Genomic DNA, 21,435 nt, shown 5'->3' with positions numbered 1-21,435 from the left:
CTTTTCATATACTGAGGTACTCTCTGAGAAGGATGAACACTGGGGAAAACAAAAATTATTTAATGAAATTTTTTTTTTTTGTTAAAGAATTACAGTTTATAATTTTAAAAATAGCATTCTTAGCAGAATTCCATCATTCATCCTCTCCAAGGGAAAGAAATTCTTTGACTTTTATATTTTTTCCCTCTTTTCTTTTGAGCTATGCATTTATTTAAATTTCATAATTTGTAAAATGTTAATTTTTGTGCTTTCTCTGCATAAACTCAAATTAATTTATAAGGAGGAAGGAACTGGAATTTGGGAAATTGTTTCTAGTTCCATGCTTAGTTTACTAGACCATGCTGTCTTACTGATTTGAACAATTTCAGTTATAATTTCTTTTGTCAGTTTTTCTTAAGTTGTGTAACTCCCTGTCAATTCTTGATTGAACCAAGAACTGTATGGCTTCACTTCTGTGTCTAGAGGCAGGTTAACAATACCCATTTCTTGTATAATTAGTTGTGAGAAATAAAAAACGAGGGAGAGAGCGCCTGCGAGCAGATTCCAAATAAACATTCATAAAAGCATAATGTAATGATAAATGTGGACTTCTTTTGGCACTGCAGGACAATTACATAAATTACTTTAAAGCTATTGCTTGAAAAGAAATTTCTGTTACAGAAAAATGTAGTGGTTGAGAATTTAATATTTTCTGTTTAGTTGTTTTGTCTAGTGATGATGATGATGATGAGGATAGTGGCAGCACTAGGAGAATGGAAAGCATTTCACCTCGTCCTGCAGATTCAGCCCGCTCCTCCCCAGCTCCTTCTACAGGAAAGGTGGAAGCAGCATTAAAGGAAAACAGTTGTGGAATAGAACAGAGAATAGGTAGTATAACAACAGATACAGAAATTGCAGTCACACTACCAAGAAAAGCAAGAATGAAAGATCAGGTACTATTTAATGCTTTGTTTAAAGAAAACAAAAATCAAATCATAAATGGAAAATGTAAAGACTTGGTTTGCATTGTCAGAAGTTGACTATATTTGAATGCTTTTCTTATTTGGCAGCTGATCAAGTAGTATCTCTGCTTACATAATACTGGAAGCATAAGAAAATGTGTTAATTATATTTTTTCAAGCGTTCATAATTATTTGAATTGTGCTTTTAACATAGATGCTTCTGCAGTGAATGTATACTCTTTGAGACTGGGCAGGGTATCTCTGTGAAACTCAGGGGCCTACTTAGTTTGCAGAAGAATGTCTAACCAGCTGTTGCCTGGTAAGACTTTGGACACACGAAGTTAAACATGAAAAGAGATACTGGGAGCAACAGTGGCCCATTAAAATTAAAACACTTTGACAACTGTCCCAATTAATAGCACTTATTTTAAGGATTTCATGGTGGGGCTTTTGTCTTTTAGTTGAGTACCACTGCAAGAATTGGATAAACAAAGACAAAAAATGCACCATGAGCAGACTCCTTAAGTGCTGTCAAAGGGGACAGCTTTCGCGGTATGTTTAAAAACTTAACCACCTCAATAGTGATCCATTAAGAAGAATAAATTCCCTGTGGCAACTGGTGTTGAATTAATAGTGCTGATTAAAACCATTCTTGGGTCACTTGTCCAGTTTCACTGTTGTGAGTTTGGTTCAGTGAGAGTATCTGATCAGATTTCCACCTGCAGTCTCAAATCGTTCGTGTTTTCTAAATTAGAAAGCTAAAGTAATGATGCCAAAACCTTCATGCTATGTTGAGATTCAGAAGCCAACATTCTAGTGCTGTAATTGATGAAATTATGGATGCTTATAATGTGGTGTATAATTAGTCACCACTATCAATATAAAGCTGTGAACCTGTAGCCTACAATAAAGCTGTGGGGCTAAAAGCTTGGATGATAAATAGTTTTGAATTTCAGTTATTCTAGCATTATGTGCTGGATTAATTGGAAGTGTTGCATTGTGAAGGCACCGGTGTCTAAGACTTCTGAAACTCTCCTGAATGTTTTCCTTTGTATATCCACATGTTCCTCTTCACTAGTCTTTTAAGAACCAGTTGTAACATTGGAAATTAACTGCATGTTTTGGACAAAAGTAGGAAAGAGCTTGCTTTTGAAAACAAGGGAACCAGAAATTTTTTTTTGGTGAAATTTAACACAAACTTTGCAATGATTCAAGTGAACTATCAAGAATTGCAGGTATCACAGTTTTCTGTCAGATATGATAGAAGAAGTTTTAAGAAGCTTTGTTCATTTGTTTTTCTCTCAAATATTCATTAATTCTTTACTGAAGAGGCTACTTGATACAGCACCACTTTAATGTTTACTGTTTGTCTGTGATTTGAGTTTTGAGCTTTTAATAATATTTAGCTAGTCCAGCAGAGAAAAATTAAAAGCTGTCTTCAACAAGAGTCCTAGGAAAAATATTTTAATTACAGGGATTTAGAATCTCTGCCTTCTCCACTATATTTAAATGAAGCATCCCAAAGTATATTTTGAATTATGGCCAAGATAGGCTAGTGATTAGGGACTTCAAAATAATTGTTGAGATTTAGTCTTAATAGAAATATTGAATCCCTTGAAATGTTCTTTTCTGTGGGAGTTTAATTGTATTTTGTAACCCAAAAGAATGTTTATTAATGGACGGCTTTATGGACCAATATAAATACCAAAGAAAAGACTAGTGTACAGAAAATCCTTCAACAAAGTAGAGCAATATAAGCAATACAAGAAATAAATGTATGAATCTGAAGGCTATCAGCCAGCTTGCTTTCATTTCTGTAAGGTTTGTATAAGATTGTTCTGTTGGTAAACAGGAGACTTCATTGAGATCACAGCTTCAGTCAGCATCTAGAGACTTTCTTGAACTGGAGCCAAACTCCACATAGCCTTCTTTTAGTATTTAGTCTTCTGACCCTGGAATGTACCCTGAAAACATCTTAATAGTTCTGTAGAGCTGCTTTAAGAAATTTTGATTGGGCTTATTTATTTATATTTCTTGAAGATTCTACTCCTGCTGATGTTGTGATGCACTGTACTTCAGTAATTACTCGGTGTTCTCAGTCACCGAAAGCTGGGACTAATGAAAACTGAAAGAAAAAATAAACCCACCAACATTGTGGTACTTTTACAGCATTAGTGGTTTTATATAAATAAACAAATAAAATATGTTAAAATAACCTTCTTTTGATGGGCTGCATGGTGTTTCAAAATGACAAAAACTAAATTGGTTTCGGCAATTTTGGAAGCATTATTTGTGATTTGGAAATGTTAACAAAATGTCTACAAGTGTCAGCTTACGATTTTTTTTCTTGAATCTAGCAATATTAACACCTTCAGGTGTTCCAAAAAGTCCTTTAGGAGATTTCTACCTTCTGTGTATGGTTGAGGTGGATGCCATAGTAACTATTCCTGTTGACCAACAGAAAAGTAGCTGAAAATTTAGTCACTAGTTTTTAACAAGCTTGTTTCAGCAGTAAATCTTTGTGTGAGACATTCTGAAACCTTGAAAATTACTTTTCAGTTTGGGAACATTGTGTCTAACACTCCAATAAAACGTCGTAAAGTTATTTCTCAAGAGATTGTAACGGAAGCTGTACCTCTAAATTATCAAAATTCCTGTGAAAGTGTCATTCTGAACTGTCGAAGTATACGAATAGGAACACTACGAAGAATGGTAGTGGAACCTGTGATTGTAAGTAAACTTATTTGACAAATCTCCTTTCAGTTTTTGACGGATGTTGTTATTTTCATACTTGAACAACGTAATATTTTGCCTTTGTCTGTGAAACAGTAAGTTTGTCTCTAATTTCAGAGGCTGTGATTCCCAAAGAATCCCAAAGTACTATTATGTATTATCACGTACAATCTAGTTCTGGTGTTTAATAGAAACATCATGCCTGGAAAACCCTTGAAAACCCTCTTTACTTGGTTGGGGGGGGGCTTATGGATTAGCGTGCATTTGTTAAGAACATTGAAGGCAACAATTACCAGAAAATGGATATTGATAGGTGGGAGGAGGAAATATGTCTGCAGGTGAATAATTTTGCTTGTCTAGAACAATAGTTTTTTTTTGTTAACCTTCTAAGTTACATGGAGACTTTCAAGGAGACACTGAGTGTTAGTTGTGTGCAGTAAGCCAGATGAAATGCATGCTTCTTGCTGGGGTAATCACAGAAATAGCAGAGAGGTGTTACTTGTTCTTTCCACCTCTCTGCAAAACTCTGTTATTTAATTTGCTTAAATACTGATATATGACATTCTCTTTTGAAGGTGTTTTTTTTCTCCCTATAATTTGTGGTATTTTTCAGAGTATTTTGAACTTTTTTGAAAATGGAGTACATAAGAGAGATCTTAAGTTTCAACAGTCAATATGACTGAAAGAGACACTGAAGAGTAAAGAATATACTTGTTTCCTTGAGTTGTGCTAAAATGTATACTTTGTTTTTTAAAAAAAATTACATTTTACATTTTTATTTTAATTACTTAAGTACTTAGTCAATTGAAATATGTTTACTAACAGTTAAAAGGCATTAAGTCAATTTTGGTTTGGAGAAGATATGAAATCTTATTGTTGTGTTGTCTTCCACAGTTTTGCCTGGATTATATCAAAATACGGCTAGAAAGTCAAGAAGGTGAGGACAACTTTGATTTTATATTAATAATATATATATTTTGAATAAAGTAACTTTGTCAAAGGAATTAACAAGTGAATCATAATGAAATGTCGATTCTGGTTTTGTTATGTATGTAATAAGTTATACTGGATGCCTGTAGTCAGGTAAGAGGAAAAAAGAAAAATTGAGAGTATAAATTTGACCTGAACTGCCTGGTGAACAAAAACCAAAAGGATTTGCATTATCTCCGCCTTCTACTGACAAAAAGAAAATTCATAGGCAGCAGGAATTAGCAATTTGTGGCGTGCGTGCAACTGGGTCATTAGTTCTTCCCCCTCATCCTAGTTGAAGAGCTGTAGATATTCGGGTGATGATTGGCAAAGGTTGTCTTGAAAATGATTAACAAAAACAAAAGGCAAGAGTAACCTCCTGTAAAACATGTTACCTCTTTAACATTTTATTAGGTTTTTTTTTTTATTTCAGATGCATAAGTAGAGAGTAAAAACCATACAGGTGTCTTAGACCTTTCTTGTCTATATCTCCGTTTAAAATTTTTTCTTCTTTAGCCTATAGGTTGTATATTTCATGTTACTGAAAGAAATACAGTGACATAGTTTAGGACATGGTGAGCTTACAACTATTGCTCTATTTCCTTTGTTTTCTTTTGTAGGGTTTTGCTTTGGGCATGAAAAGAAGTTTTGCCTCCTTTTGTTAATCTTAAGTTTCCATGAAGATGCAGTCCTATCGAATTTTGCCTTTTGTTATTTGTAAAAGAGGACTAGTGTATTTTGTCACTGTTATATGCAAAAAGGTGTCTCACAACCTGTAAAGATGAGTGTAGCCTTTGCTCAGTCAAGTATTTAAGTTTCTGCTGCATCTAAAATGTAGATGCATAGAAACTACCAGTTTTCATGCATTAAATGTATTTAAAAAAAGGCAACTAAAAAGCTTAGTAAAATTTGTAGAAAGTGTCTATCGGTTTTTAGTCAAAACAGCTGCACAGTGAAATTATTTCCATGGGACTTGATCCCTCAATAGCATAAAAATGGTGTCTCATTAAATGCTGTGTTTATTGAAACATTTAGCACTTTTCCATTTCATTTTTTTGAGATTTGCATCTGGAGGAAGATGGGTGTGTTCCCAGCTAGCTCCATTTCTATTAACTTCATAATCATAGCATGATTTGTTTTCATACAAGTAAGGTTCTTGAAATAAAAATGACACCTAATATTTTTTTTCTTTAGATTGATTACAATGGTCATGCTTTTTCAGGGAAAGGCAGATGCTTTGCACAGCTCTAGAAACAGCAGTACTCTCCTGCCTTGAGCTTGTTTTTGCATGTTTAAATATATGTCAAGTTCTCAAAATTCTCTCCACACCCTTTGTCAGTTTTCTGCAACTCCCAACTGGTGTTTCAAGGAAACAGCTTTCTGTTTCTAATGTGTAAAAAACTATTCACATTGCCTTTAATGCGTAAGTCCTATTGTCTGTCTTATGTCAGTGTTAGAGGAAATATTGTTCACAGGTTAAGGCATTTATGGTGAAATGTATTATAGGATGCCTGTCTTAACACAAATGGATGAATATAATTAAAATTAATCTGAAGAGTAGACAGTCTTCCTTGCACATGAAATTCAGTATGCTGCATCTCAGTGCAAACACAGTTACAAGGATTCAGAGTTTTCTTCAAAGACCAGCTAGCTCATATTTTGGCAAGGACCTCCTGTCTAGACACCATTAGAAGGACCTGTATGCCCCAGTTAAATCAGTTGAATCCGGTTTTAAGTTGGGATTGTCGTTACTACGGTCTGCCTCTGAAAGTGGGAAGTTAGGTGAAATGAATTAAGGAAAGTGTTTTCATTTAGGAAGGAGAAAACGGAGGTATTCCTATAGAGCCTTAGGTATTACAGCCTAGCCTTGGAAAGCTATTTTGTTTGCTTTAAAGAAAAAGGAGAGAAGACTCTAGGAGTCATCTATAAATCTTCATTTAGTTACTAGCTTCATTTTCTCCTTTGTAAGTTGCCAGGGAGATAAAGGAGAATCAGTGCAAGGAGATGTACTAGTTAGATCCATGTAGCATATTTCTGCTACTCTTTTCCTGATGAGATGGCAAACTACTGTTCTGACCAGTAAATGGTGCCCAGTCGGCTTGAAGGAAGCACATTGTTGTTGCAGCCTGACTCAGAACTGGGCTGCTTCTTCCTCAGCTAGTGGGACAGGGCTACTGGAGGTTTAGAAGGAAAGGAGAGCTGCTTTGCTCCACAGAAGCTGTGGTGGCCACTACTTCCAGTCTGCAGCCAGCGGATACTTTGCTTTGGGTAACTGTTTGCCTCGTCTTTACGAGGAGCAGACTCCCTTTCTGGCATGCACACGGGTGTGAATTCAGTTGCCAACAAGAAGGGAGGACGTAGAGGGTGGCTGCTGAACATTGACTGCTAAATGCCAAGAGAAGGGTGGTGGGGGTGGAGAGGGGAAGCGCTCCCTCCACTAATAATAAGAACCACTAATACTACTAAGGTAGAAAGTAATGGTATGTATTTGATGTCTTTTTTTTTTTTTTTCTTTTTTCTGCAGTTATGTTCAGGGTGATGCAAATTAAACTCTTTAGGTGGTAACCGTTTTACTGATTTTTTTACTCACCATCTCTCTGGTCATGAAATATTTACTAGAATTTAACTTAAGAAAAGCCTTAGTCTTTTTAGGAGTTCCCTGCAGTGTCTCCTTCCTTTTACAGGGAAAGGAGGAGGAGGAGACAGACTTGTTGCATTGATTTTTGTTTATTAGAAGGACTTTATTTTGGCATCATTTCTCCCTCTATCTTGTCTATGTTTTGTCCCCTACATAAGGGGATATAGTTTTTGTGGTGTAGGCTGCCATCAAGTATGTGTGGAAGCTGTCACTAACAAAAGTTTTAAGTGACTACCATTAACCATTTTTCTGATCTGGAAATAATTACTGGCATTGAACTTTTGGGTCTTTTCAACAAATTCAAAGAACTGTGACTTCACACCTTTTTCCCTCCATTTTTGTAATTCAGTAAAACTGTAAAGTACTCAACATTGGCATTGGCAGCATCAGATACAGTGTTAAAAATTTACCATGTTGCTGACATTTCTCTTTGGTAGTAAATTGAGAGCAGTACCTTATTTTCCTCAGGCAATCAGATAATTTCTCTGCATGTGTTCATTCTCCTCTTCATTTTAAAGTTAATTTTCATAAAGGAACTTGGTCAAAGGTAAATCTACAAAGAAAGTTTGACAAACCTGTTGTAAAATGTGTTATATAGCAATAGTTGCAAATTTAAATCACTGGAAATGGTGGGTTTTCTGTGGAAGAAAAACTAGATTAAAGTTGGTGAGAAGAAAACGGTTTGTTTCTGATTACTTTCCTGACAGGTGACAGTGGAGTGCAGTTCATCTTTTAAGATATTAACAGACATCACTTCCTGGATATGTGTTAATTTCAAACTTTTAAAAACTTTTAAGAAAGTTAATGAGCACATACTGATCTTTTGTTAAAATCAAAGAGGAAATTGTAAAGGAAATCTACGTGTTTTTTTTCTATAATTTAATATGTCTTTGTTTTCTCCTAGAATCAGAAAGCGATATCCGAGAGATTAACTTGAAAACTTCAGAACTTACCAAATGTGAATGGTGTAGTGTCCGAAAATTACCAGTAGTTTTCCTACAAACAGTACCATCAACCTGTAGCAGCCTGAGAGACCAGCTGAAAATGAGTAAAGATAACGTCTGGTACGAATGTAAAGGAGACAGTAAGTAAAACAATTTTAGTCTACTATTCACTTTAAATTGTGTTTTAATGTTTTGGATCGTGACTGAGTGCACTAAAGGCTCAAACTGGTATAATTGGCTGGGGCAGGTGTAGTGTTCTTCCAGACACTATCACACTCCCAGGTTGATGAGGAGTACAGGTCAGAACATCTTGGCAAAACTGTAGTCTTCTGTTTGTCCAGTTACAACATTTAGTCAGTTTAGTATAACTGTTTTCACTAATATTTGTACTGAATGAAAGCAAGTTGGTTTGTTTAGCTTTTGTATATGGGCCTTTACATTTATATGACAGCTTTTGGTATACTTACTTCTGCTTTCTGTGCTGTTCTGCTTACAGGCCTTAGTTTCAGTAGAAACTGTTGTGCGCGTTGGCTTGGGTTTTTTTCTCATAGGCTTGTAGTGATGTTGTGATGTAGACAAATTTCTGCTTGGAAAAGACATGGATTGTCTTCATGTATCTTAAAATTGTTTAATTTCAACATAGTTTTCTTCAAGGGTCTAGCATCTTAATATGAATGCTATTTTTTAAATTAGCATAGAGTCCTCTTCCCTGTAAACAGGCTTTTCTTTAGGTTAAATTATGTGGTTATTTATACTTGTACTCAGCTTCATAGATACATGATGCATTCAAATGGAGGAAGAATGCTTTCAACAATCTCAGAATTGTGTGCTTCCAACATGTAGTACTGTTACAACAACTTCATCCACCTCCTGTAAAATGTATGAGCTGTAAGGAGTATTATAATTACAAAAGTAATTGGAGAGCGTGCAAGGGAACTAGAGACAATCCTGGGAGCAGGCCTTAGACCACAGGTGTTCACAAGTGAAAAAAGAAAAAGCTTCCCGAGTTGTCTGGGTAAGAAATCCTTCCCTTTCCATGTCTCTCAGCCTTTCTCCCCCCAGCTTTTCCCTCTGAGGCAGTGGCGCTGAGCTAGTTTTACACCCAACTGCTTTATTGTACTTGATACTTGTGAGTACTTTGTGATAACACGATTGCTATTTGCTTTGTGAGCAATGAAATTACTTTAAGCCTGAATCCGTAGCTGTGTAAGTAAGTGTGTGTAGTTGACTAGTTCCCAAAATAGGAACACCCAAAATCCAGCTAGACACCTAAGTTCTGTGTGCGGTGAATTGGGAGATATGCTGCTGAAGAATTATATTTCACAACAGTTAGCATGCCAAGTTAAGAATAACCAAAAGGAAATGGTTATGCGTGTGTCTGAAACTCTCCTTCTCCTACAGAAAAACAGGTCTCTGCAGCTCTGAGTTAGCCAGCTATGCAAGACTGGGATTTGCAGCCTGAATCCTATTCCTCTGTCTGACTGCCTAAATAATTCCTCTTAGTGCAACTTACTGCTTTTTTATTTTTCAGATGATGTGAGTGGGTGTTATTTATACAATAGCTGATTGATCCAACTCACATTCTCTAACTTTTGGTAAAGGTGTACGCTGACCTATTGAAGCTAAGCCACTGTACCAAAAGAAAGACAAGATTTATTAGGGCTAGCAAGAGTAAGTATGAGAGAGTGCCTGATTGTATTCTGTTTGCAGAATGTTCACCAGGGGCAGAGAGGTTTGTTTTTTGTTTATGTTACAGAACCTGAACGCAGGGCTTCACTCTTCTAGCTGGTGAGATCCCTTTGCCTGTGTAAGGAGATGAAGATTTTGATTATTGTGACATTTTAAATTCCTTTCCTTGTTCAGATGCATACTTTTTAGAAATGAAACTGGTTGCCAGTGGATTGGAGATCCTTAAGAGATTTCTGTTTCTATGGTAACAGAAATCTGATCAGAGAAGAATAGCTATTTCTTTTGTGAAATTGACATTACAGGTTTTTGTACTTACCTACCCGACAACACGTGCCTAGAATCAGTAAGAGTAGTTTTGTTAGAACTTTGTGCTTCTAATATGTGATATACAGTTTGTATCCACTTTAGTTGTCTCAAAAATGTACTTTTTTTTCCCCTCAGTAGTCTATTCAGTTTAGTTTCTAAGCAGTTAAAAAAAGTTAAAGTAGTATTTTTTTCAACCTGTCACTGTTTCTGAGAATCTCTGTTGCCTGAAAGAGCTGACATGTAGATGTCAGTGCTGTATATCCATGTAAAAGTGATTCTTATAGACTGTTCTAGCTAGAGGCTGGGGACCTCTGGGCTTATGTGCTGTAGTGGCTTTAATATGTAAAATTTTCAAAAAGCAATAATGTTTTATAGTATAGTCTTCTAGGATCAGGACAGACTGTGGATCTACCTGAATCATGGGGTCTCATGTACTGTTTCTTGTTTAATTTGGTATACGTTATCTTAGTTCTCTCTTTTTTTTTTTTCTTTGCCTTTTGCAATCGCATCTATTTGAAAGTAGGAGAAAACCAGGCTGAAATATTTTAAAATAAAATTAACATGTAGATGTTGAAGGAGTTAAGTAGATGAAAGCCATTTTTATAATAAACATTGAGACCACAAAAGCCCATCTACATTCTTAATACAGTTCTCCTTTCCTAAAAAATTTCCACAGAGGAATGTGTATCTTTATTGATTTTTTGAGAGCGCTGCCCTAGACTTCTTACTGTTGACATAGGAGAAATTAGGGCATGGTGTTTCCCTTTATAGAGAGGAAATTATGTATTGAAACAATAGGATAGGAACTGTAATAAGAAAAAGAGAAAGTATTAATTCCAGACTCTTACCGTCAGTAAACAGAGAAGCTGTTATTTCAAAATACGTTTTGGCTTTGCATTCAGTATTTTCTAAAAATGTATCAGGTCTAATAATTAACATTTCCAGATTAAGGCAGAAGTTGAATGCACTCTTTTTGCAAATGTAGGTAGAAGGGTTTGGTAGTTACTCCTTCAGTCTATCTGCATACATGTGTATTACTGCTTGAATGTATTGTCAGCAGTGTGTACATGTGTTGGCCCACAATTCTTTGAAATCTGTTTATAATTGTGACATATTTTGTTTCTAAATGAATGATTTTCTCTCTGCTTTTTCATAGGTCAAGAAGAACAGTACATCATTTTGATTTTCGAAACTGGTCTTGATCCTCATGCAAACTCAATATTTGAAAAAATAATTACTGACATTGGTATTAGAAATAATATTTCTGACTTCTTTGTGAAAATTTCCTTTGAAGAAGCCAACGGCAGGCTTGTTGCATTTACTAAGTGCTTGGAAGACAATTCCAAAGGAAGTCCATCTCACAGAGAAAACAAAATAAAAAATGTAATTATGTTTTTGTTTTAGAACAAATTCATTATATTGTTTGGGTTACGAAGATAGTGTGCTAGTCACTAGACCAAAAAAAAAATCCCAACAACTTCTGCTGGCTTTTATATGAGGATTCTAAGACTGGTCCATAGTGGGTTATGAAACCATGGGAAATAGTCTGTGCTTTCACAATACTACTTAGTATGTTTAGTTTGATTGTAAGGTTGTACAATGGTCCACAAGTAATGTTGTCATTTAAAAATTACTAATGGACAAGAAGTCTGTACTATAATTAAACAACACAATTGTTTCCAAATTGATCTACTGGTAAAATTATAATATTTCAAACCAGAAATTAAGTTGCAGTGTTGTACCTAAATTTAATTAATGCTTTCTTTAAACAAAACTACCTCTTAGAAGAATTTGAAAGTTTTGTGGCTCTGCAGGAAAGGAGTACAGACCTAAGTGTAATAAATTAACTAGGAAAGGTAAAAAACCAACTTGAAGTCCTTCTCAAAAGCAATGGGTGTTCAACAGCTGCACTTCACAAAGCTTTATTACCTTCTTGGCAAATATGAGCACAGTATGCAAATTAATATTGACTTTATTCTTGTAAGGTTGCTCCTGAGTCCAAAATGCAGCAGCGAAATAAACAGTTACCATATTTTGATGATGATGAAGAAATTGGAGAACCTCATACAGTGTTTATTGGTCCTATAGAAAAGTAAGATATTTATCTTTGCCCTGTACCAATTTTCTGAGGGTTTTTTTGGCATTTCATATTTATTATTGAATGTATTTTTCTTTTCAGGTTGATAGTTTATCCACCTCCTCCAGCTAAAGGTGGTATATCTGTGACCAATGAAGACCTCCATTGCCTAAATGAAGGAGAATTTTTAAATGATGTTATTATTGATTTTTATTTAAAGTAAGTTTTATTTCAGATCAGTTTTTAGTTATCTTTTACTGTGAAACTTGGAAAGTTCTGACATTAAAAATTCATAGGTCAGTTGATAATGCTTGGTCTCCAACTATGCATACTAATTTTAAAAGTTGTTTTGTATTTTTGCAAGAAATTTTGGTTCCTCTCCTATCCTGCTTGACAGTGATGTTGTTCTCACTTGGAAAAAAGGTTCTTTAAAATTTCTTAGCATCTGAAGAGGAATTTTAATGGCAAGGAAAAAAAAAGGCATTTTTAAGTTCAATTGTTTTTTCCAGAGTATTTGTGTTCCCTGGAATTTAATTTGTTTTGATTAACATAATACATAAATTAATTTTTTGGTGTCACTGATGCTACAGATGTTAGGAACGTATTAAATTGTTAAATGCTGCTGTGTTTATGCTACACATAAGGTGCATGTGTATAATTTTCAGCCTATTAAAATATTTTAGAGGTGAAAAGAAAATTAGTGCATCACTCTGGGAGTGTTTGGAGATTTAGTGGCTCAGTCACAAAATACAGGGCTTTCCTAGGTAGGTCGTATGTAACAAACTCATTGAAAATTTGTTTTCCTGCTGTGATATAAAAATAAATACAACAGCAGCAGAACAACTTGTTGATTGAGCAGAGTACTTAATACCTTGAAATATTGACACAGAAATTGCATTAATGAGTTTCTGTTGTTAGTTAGCTCTAATATTCTTATAGCTATTTTGTGAGAGGCTGCAACGATTTGGTGGGGAGGTAGCACTGTTGGCAGTCCTTTTCATTCTGGTGATGAATACTTTGAGTTAACACCTCCATTAATTTTTTCTTTTCTTTTTTTTTTTTTTTTTAAACTAATTAGGTATTTGGTACTTGAAAAACTGAAAAAAGAAGATGCTGATAGAATACATGTGTTCAGTTCATTCTTTTATAAACGCCTTAATCAAAGAGAAAGAAGAAATATTCATGAAACTTCAAACCTTTCGTAAGTCTGTTGATGAATCAGTTTTACTAAGAGCTAAGTACAGTGACGGCTATAAGAACAGATGCTTTACAGAGATAAAATCCTTACAGGCAATATTACAATACCAACAGAATTCTAGGAAGCATGCAGACCTTTAACAAACATAGAATATGCCTTGAAAATCTTAAGAAACTGTTAAGGTCAAAATATCTCAAAGTAGTCTTTCAATTAAAACAAGCCACCCTGCAAATCATGTGTTGGTTTCTACTTGCAGAATACAACAAAAACGACATGGGCGAGTAAAAACATGGACACGGCATGTTGACATCTTTGATAAAGATTTCATTTTTGTTCCCCTTAATGAAGCGTAAGTAAACATACCTTTTTATTGCATTTACATGGTAAAGGCTTAAAATTCATAATTCTAAAATTGAAAGTTATATTACAGTGTGAATTGAAGTTTAAGAGAATAAACATCTTTTTCCAGGTGATAAAATAGTAATGTAAGATCTTTAAGTGCACTGTTGTAGTATAAGTATCGGACAATATAAAGACTGAGGAAAAATGAACTTTGTTGAGCACTTTTTCTAGGTTTTACCTGGGTTTTGGAGTTCCTTCTAAGCTGTTGATAACTTCTGGATTTACCTCTCTTAGTCCTTACTTTTTCTTCTAATGAGATCTCTTTGGTATAGATGAGATCATCCTTTAGTTACAATAAACCTATATCAGAAGAAAATGGAATTGAAGGTCTCTACTGCCCTGTATTGGGAGCTTTATTCTTTTTCTTTATATCCTTTTGTCCTGATATTTTTCTTGGGTCAGGAAGCAGACTGTTAGCATTCTAATGGTTGTTAAAGACTTTTAATGATGCTTGCTTTCCTTAAGATCAGAGCAAGCTGTCACAAACACAGTTCTACATTTCACAAAAAGACTCTAAGCAGTCCTTAAGCCAAAATATTTAGGAAAGTTGAACTGGTGCATTTTAAAAATATACTATAAAAACATAAATGAAGGACGGAGAGACAGGAGAATTGTAACTGACTTACCATATGCATACCTAACTGATCTTTTGAAAATTCAAAGAATAGGGTGGGTTTTTAATTAAAGCTCTTCAAATAAATTTATCCAGGTACCGTGCCATTGTGCAGTGGGAAGAGAATTTCTGAATCTTCTCTTTTCCCACCTCCTCCCCAGCTGAATTCTGAGGCTAGCTGTAGAGAGGCAGTTATGAGGTAACTGACCATATATCTGTCTTTGTTATAAAGTCATAAGTAAATGCCTGAGAAAGCTGCTCATAAGCACTGAGGTCAGAATTTGAGATGCTATGACCTGTGTACAGCCATGGGAAGACAGCCAGTCCTTAGGTGATGAAAATGACTTGTGTGTAAGATATTCTTTCTGTCCACTGCAGACTTCATCCTTGCCATGGTTCTCCCCCGAAGCTTTAAATACCAGAACTTTGAAGTGTCTGTCACTCAACTTTTAGTTGCCTTAGAGCTTGTTAATATAGTTTTCTTCCCACCATCCTCTTGTGTCATTCACACATCCACATTGGTTATGCATAAGATAAATGAGACTGATCATGCTGCAAATACCAGACAGTGTGACTTAGAAGTCACCTGAAAATGAAAAGAAATAGTTCTGTGGTTTTACAAGAATTAGTTATATTGCTAGTAACTTTACCGCACAGTAGTTTTCGCTCTCTTTTTCATTTACTGTTAAGCAACTAAAGCGATGTCTACCTTAGGAAGTAGTGCAGCTCAGTAGAAGTGAATTTGCAGAACAGAGCAGTTTGTACTGAAGGCATAATGTTCACACCATGTATGGGTTGGGGATTTTGCTTTGGACTAGCTTGGTCTCATGGACTCATCCAGTAGTGATTACAGCATGAAAAGTGTACTCTTGGTTTGCATCTTTCATCTGGAAATGATCCTGTTCACACTTTTTTGAACTGTCCTTCACTGTGAACTGAAACCTGGTAAGTGGTGATAGTAGGGCATGTGTTTGCAAAAGTGGTTTCTTGGTATGTACAGTAAGAACATTGCAAAGCAGAAAAAAACCAAGTATCCAGGGAGATGAGAAAGTGGCAGTTTGGCAGGGGGAGCGAGTTTGGTTTTTATTGTTGTTTTTGACCTGCTTTCTGGCAAAGAAAGCATAAGTCAGATCTTCCATGTTTCTTTTTTTTTTTTAATTTATTGTTATTAGCTGCTAGTATTTTTCTTGGATGCACCTTGTTATTCTGTCTCCTCTCAAACATGTCACTTACCCCATCCCCCAGATTGCATCATTCAGTTTTGAGGAACAAAAAGCTCAACTTTCTGGGGGGAGATGCTAACATATTTAGGAAAGAATCAGTGACTTGACAATGAAATACTCCCGTTATGATGAGTAATTGGTATCGCAGGACAGAGAGGAGACTGGGGAGCTACCTGGGGAAGAACACAAAAACTGGCAAGTATGAAGGCTTCTAGGCCTCTTTATTCCTTATATTGCCATGGCACAGAAGAATAGCAGGTTTTACCAGGTGACTTTTTGACTGCTCTTTTCCATATATTCTTGCGTTTCAAAGTGGGTCAAGAGCAGACAACTGGAGTCGTCTTAACTTACTTTTTCAGTCAAAAAGGGTTTTGAGGTTTTGCTGGTTACTTTATTTCAAGTATCTCTCTTACTTCAATATATAGCTCTTGGCTTTATGTTGAATTGACATAGAAATCCCGTTTTATTTTCATTAACTTCAGTACCACTTCAGGTGCTTCTTAGCTTCTCTGATACTGAAGCAGGACTGCTGACAAAAAGGGCAATAAGTATCAGTGCTGATTTTTGGTTTTTAATGGCAAAATACTAACCTGAAGGATTTCTGATCTGGTTAGCAAATACAGTATAGATCCTGTTTGTGTAAGTTACAGCTTCAGGTAGCATTCTGTAGCTGTGTATATAATGTGTTATGAAATATACAGCCCCTGGACTTTGTTAATAGGACTGTTTTTTGGTTTTTTTTTTTTAAATCGGGGCATTGCCTCATAACTTGAAGGGATGAGTGAAAACACTAGGAGCACAAAGAATCAGTGGTAAGGAGAGACAGCCAGTTAATGCCTGTGGTGTAGAGAGCAAAGTCTGTGCCATTCTGTGTGGTTTTTGGAGAACCTGGTTTTCAGAATGTTTTCAACATGTCTTTGCCTGGACATCTGTATGTGCAACCTAATATAGTGTAGTAGGCTTTCATCACCCACTTCTCTTCCATCGCTTTATTCCTTGTCTTCATAGATTATGATCATAGAACTCACATACAGCCTTGACTTGTCTAGACTCTCCCAGTGTTTGCAGCTTGATGCATTGCAGCGCTGCAGGTGTTTTTCAGGAATTTGCCCCCTGGTTTGATGCTGGTAATGAGTCTTTGTAAACAGAACTTTCTCTATGTGATACAATAGCGGATCAAAGGTATGGAAGAGTTTCTTTGGTTCCAGTGAAAGATCTGCATTCATTACTATCTATAAAAGGTCTCAAACCTTAATCTGTGGCAAAACTAGTCTGGTTGAGAACCAATCTCAGAGTTTCTTTTGCTTCTTTGTGTCTTGAATTAAGTAGTATGTGAAACAACTTATTCTAGGATTTGAGAAAACTTGAGAGCTTCTCTTGTGTTATAAGAATGCTGCTAATGGTTGCTCCTGGTAATGCTTCTCCTATGCTGCCTAGAATGATGCTTTCTTTTCTTTTAGGACACAGCTGTTTTTTCTGGCAGCTGGTTTAAGAGTACATTCTAGAAGTGATTGCTCTGGAGTTGCTGGACTTCAGTATCTACTTCCAGAAAGTCTTTCCAGACTCTCCCATAACCACTAGCTTAGGGAATCTGGGCTCATCATCTAACAAGTTGTCAAACTGCAGTAACTGGAGGTGGGCAGGATGAATCTAGGGGAGAATTAACTTCAGAACAATATGGCTGATTTAACCATGACTGCATCAGTGTCCTTTGGCAGTCCAGTCCTTTTTGTTCAAGTCTCCAATGGAAATAGGTTGTTCTTTTAAAAGTAACAGGCTGTCTTCTTTTTAGATCCAGGTTAATTTGCTAGTCTATTTACATAATTGGTACATAAAGCCTATATTAATAGAGCACACACAAATTCCGGGGTTTGGCAATACTTGATGTATTCATTTACTAGTTGTGGTGAATTGTTCAAGACAAAACGCCTCCATACTTCACATGCTGCTTTCAAAGGCCACTTACTGTAACTGCCACTGAGTTTCAATGGAATTTAGGCTTCATAATCATCTAATTATTTTTTTAGTATGTCAGTTAGATATGCATTTTTAGCTACTGCTGTTTATTTTTTCTAAAACATATTGAAATGTGGCTTCATTTGCATAATACAAAGCTAGGTTCTGTTTTGTTATTTGCTGTAGGGAATCGGAGAACCTTCAGAAAAATTCTAAATCAGGTCAGTCGATACCTACTTGCAATGCCTCAATCCCTGAATTTGCTCTTGCTCCATTTCTGATTGAGTGGCAAGCCAGTGAAGTCCGAAGAGGCAAGGAGATAAGGAGGAAACTGGGGCAAAACTTACCTCCTATCTTATTTTATGTTGGAGGATATAACTATTTTTGATCCTGAAAGGGTTAGAATGTCAGTTCTGTGAAGGGTGAGGAGGACAACAGAGTCATGGTGATGGCATTAAAAACACTATTTTCTCCCCTTTTTTAATTCATTGTTGACAAGATTTCTTTAATAATGTGACATGTCATATACAATTGGAAGATCTCATAGGTGGAAGAATATGGGCAATTCAGCTATACCATTAGATCTGATTACTTGTGTTGCTAGTGCTGAACTACTAGAAAACTCTATACAGCCTTAAAACATGAACTCTACAATCCCTAATTCATGCAGTGATAAAGAAAATGTTAAAAAAGAAATAAGCTTTAATTCGAAGAAGGAAAAGAATGTATAAAGTACAAGCAAACTTTTAGACAGCACCTGTTTTCAACTAATAGCATCCTATTAATGAATTTGTCGGTGACTACTTGCATGGAGTGATCTTACCTGTAGAGAAGACTGTGAAGGCTTGAGTAAAACCTGCTCAGAAGAGTGAACAGCTACTACAATATATCTTCGATAACTATGGGGGACAGGATTTGTTTTTTTGTGTGCGTGCACGTACACTCAGTGTTTTGTTTGGTTTTTACCAACTTCACGTTTAATTGTGAGTATTAATGTAATTGCGAGTTTTTAATGTATTTTTTTCCTTTGCAGTGCCCACTGGTTTTTGGCTGTCATCTGTTTTCCTGGTTTAGAAAAACCCAAATATGAACCAAATCCCCACTATCATGAAAATGCTACAACGCAGATCAAATCTTCCTCTTCAGATGGAGAGAGCAACACACCATCTCCTTTGCCAAATGAGTCAGATGCACAAAACTCGCCTTCCAAGTCCACAGCAAAGAAGACATTGACCAAAAAGTATAATACAGCTTTAATTGACCCAAACACTGAAACGGAGGACAGTGAGTCTTCATGTTGTAGAAGAAGTCCTTGTAGGGGAAAAAGTGCTTTCAAAAAACTAAATCAAATAGACAGTGATGTGGAAGAACCTAACACTGTGGAATCAGCATGCCATAAACTAGACCATAGGACTCCGGATGAAAATGGTATACAGGGTGAATTCACAACTGCTAGCCAATCTATGGGTATGTAATTGTAAAAATATGCACATTTTAATGAAAAATCTGGAGACCTCACATCTGTTACTACTTTTGTACTTGTGTAAACTTCATACTTTGAAAGTTTAGTATGTGGCTGAAGTCTGAGTACTTGCAATACAAGTAATCTATAGCCATTGCGTATAAAATGTTTTTGTGGCTGTTGACAGAACTCTCATGGCAAAGGGCTGGAGTTAAAACAGTGTCTTCCTAAATCAGATTAATTTTTCAGTTGTGTGACCTTTTTTTCACACAAAATCATTCTGTAGATATCACTTTGCATCACTTAAGACTGTAATTGTTAAGGATAGTATTTGACCATGGATCCTCATAATGTATGTGCATGGGGGAACTGAATTCAGATTGTGTGAGTAACCTTAATTGCAGTGTCTTCTAGCATTTGAGGTTTTGCTTCAACACCATTAAGTTCTTTAATGTCCTGATAGAAGGTATGTAAAAAAGTAAGATGAAAATAATTAAAAAAAAAAATAATCTGTCACATGACTTCGTGTTGCATTTAGAGAGGCTTCCTCCATGCATCGCTGCTGTGGAAGCTGATTTCAGTGGTCTGGAACAGCGTTTGTACCAAAGTGAACAAAGGAGCTGGTATATTTTTAAAGGCAGATGAAGGAATTGGGAAAAGATTGTTTTCTCTGCGAGTTTAAGGTTTGGATCCCTTTGAGGCATAGAATACAAAACATCTAGTCACACAGAAATTTTTATTTTAGTCACCGATAGTATTCCTATTGACTTAATTTACACAGTAAGTAATTGCATAGCTTACAGTACAAGATCTGGAAAGATTATCGAGCATGTGCTCGATAACCTGCATACTGCAGGCTATTACAACTTTAATATCTTTGTGGGTATAAACACTCTCCTACTTTCTAATCTAAATTTATTCATTTGTGATAACATTGTCACTTCTCCTGGAAGGTCTTGGTGCAGGGTTGGGGGTGTGTGAAGATCTGCTCTTGTTTGAATTTATTTTTTCATTTTATGTGTGATCGTTACTGTTTATGATATTGCTGCTGTGTGGTATGGTCTCACGTGTCTTGGATGCTGCTACTGTTACTTGTCTGTAATTAGTTGGAACATACTTTTTGACATTTTTGCTAGGATTACATTTCTCTTTTTTATGGCTGCACTGTATTGGTGGCTGATGGTCATTCTGTTGCTGGCTAAAACACTCAGACTCTCTTTCTCAGCTATTGCAGATGATGCACCCTTTCATTAATGCAGACATTCTTACGGGTCACAGTCCTGGTTTAAGTGTGAGATTGAATTTGAGATTGACACTAAGCACAGGTTTAGGCAGCTAAATTAGATGTGCTGTGTATCTGAACTTCCCTTTCAACCAGATGGAAGATGGGGATGTAGGCCTTGGGTTTTCTGCCCAGGTTTCAGCTGTTGCTCCAGAAGGGTGTGGCTCTTGACTCTGCCAAATCCATACGCATGTCCTGGATATCCTAGGATATCTCAAAAGACAGCAGGTGCCTCTTTGATAGTATAGTCAATGAAACCAAGAGACCTCCTCTTCTCACGCTAAAGCAGACGTAGAGTAGCCATTCAGGTGAGTAGCTCCCTGCTCTGATTATGGTCTCCACTTAACATTGTGAGACCCTAGATGCCTACTATACATAGGAGCCTACGCTTAGATGTCTTGATCATATAATCATAGAACCATAGAATGGTTTGGGTTGGAAGGGACCTTCAAGATCATCTAGTTCCAACCACCTGCCATGGGCAGGGACACCTTCCACTAGAGCAGGTCGCTCAAACCCCCATCCAACCTGGCCTTGAACACTTCCAGGGATGGGATAATTGATTTGATCAATTTGATTGATCTCAAACTAAATCTTGGTGTTGGACTTGTAAAACAGTAGGAGTTGATACCTAAATAATTTTGAAGAAATCATCTGAAATACATATATTTTTTTTTTATTACTTAACTAATCCCCTTTTTATTGCTCAATTCTTGTATGAGATCTGATTCTTCTCGATACCAATTTTTATTTTTTAGGAATCTGTCAGCAATAAGTCACATTAGTATATGGCCTACTTCTTCTGCTAAGGTCTTTTCAAAGATACTGAGTAAGACTAATTCCCAAGTTTGTCCCTGTGGAACGCCACTGGTAACCTCTTTCCAAAGTGTTAACTTCAACTTCTCTGTTGAAGTATTCTCAAATGCAGGTCTTCTCTGCTTTTTCCATTAGCTAGTTCATTGCCCTATTTACTGTTTTTATAGAAATCCTGGTTTTCTTTAA

General features: G+C 36.0%; 1 protein-coding gene across 3 annotated transcripts in view; it reads left to right on the top strand.

The window, feature by feature from the left end:
• The window catches only part of SENP6 (SUMO specific peptidase 6), an 83,329-nt gene that overhangs the window by 51,049 nt on the left and 10,845 nt on the right, over positions 1-21,435 (top strand). For all 3 annotated transcript variants that reach the window (XM_030006007.1, XM_030006000.1, XM_030006014.1), the window contains 10 exons: positions 700-932; positions 3,501-3,671; positions 4,569-4,611; positions 8,186-8,365; positions 11,377-11,603; positions 12,206-12,312; positions 12,400-12,516; positions 13,376-13,498; positions 13,752-13,844; positions 18,723-19,156. In XM_030006007.1, the coding sequence (XP_029861867.1) occupies positions 700-932; positions 3,501-3,671; positions 4,569-4,611; positions 8,186-8,365; positions 11,377-11,603; positions 12,206-12,312; positions 12,400-12,516; positions 13,376-13,498; positions 13,752-13,844; positions 18,723-19,156 (1,728 nt within the window). The remainder of the gene's footprint in view (positions 1-699; positions 933-3,500; positions 3,672-4,568; positions 4,612-8,185; positions 8,366-11,376; positions 11,604-12,205; positions 12,313-12,399; positions 12,517-13,375; positions 13,499-13,751; positions 13,845-18,722; positions 19,157-21,435) is intronic.

Source organism: Aquila chrysaetos, chromosome 2, assembly GCF_900496995.4.
Source record: "Aquila chrysaetos chrysaetos chromosome 2, bAquChr1.4, whole genome shotgun sequence".
NCBI lineage: Eukaryota > Metazoa > Chordata > Aves > Accipitriformes > Accipitridae > Aquila > Aquila chrysaetos.
The sequence above is the reverse complement of the archived record's forward strand: the minus strand, read 5'-3'. Positions and strand labels throughout refer to the sequence as shown.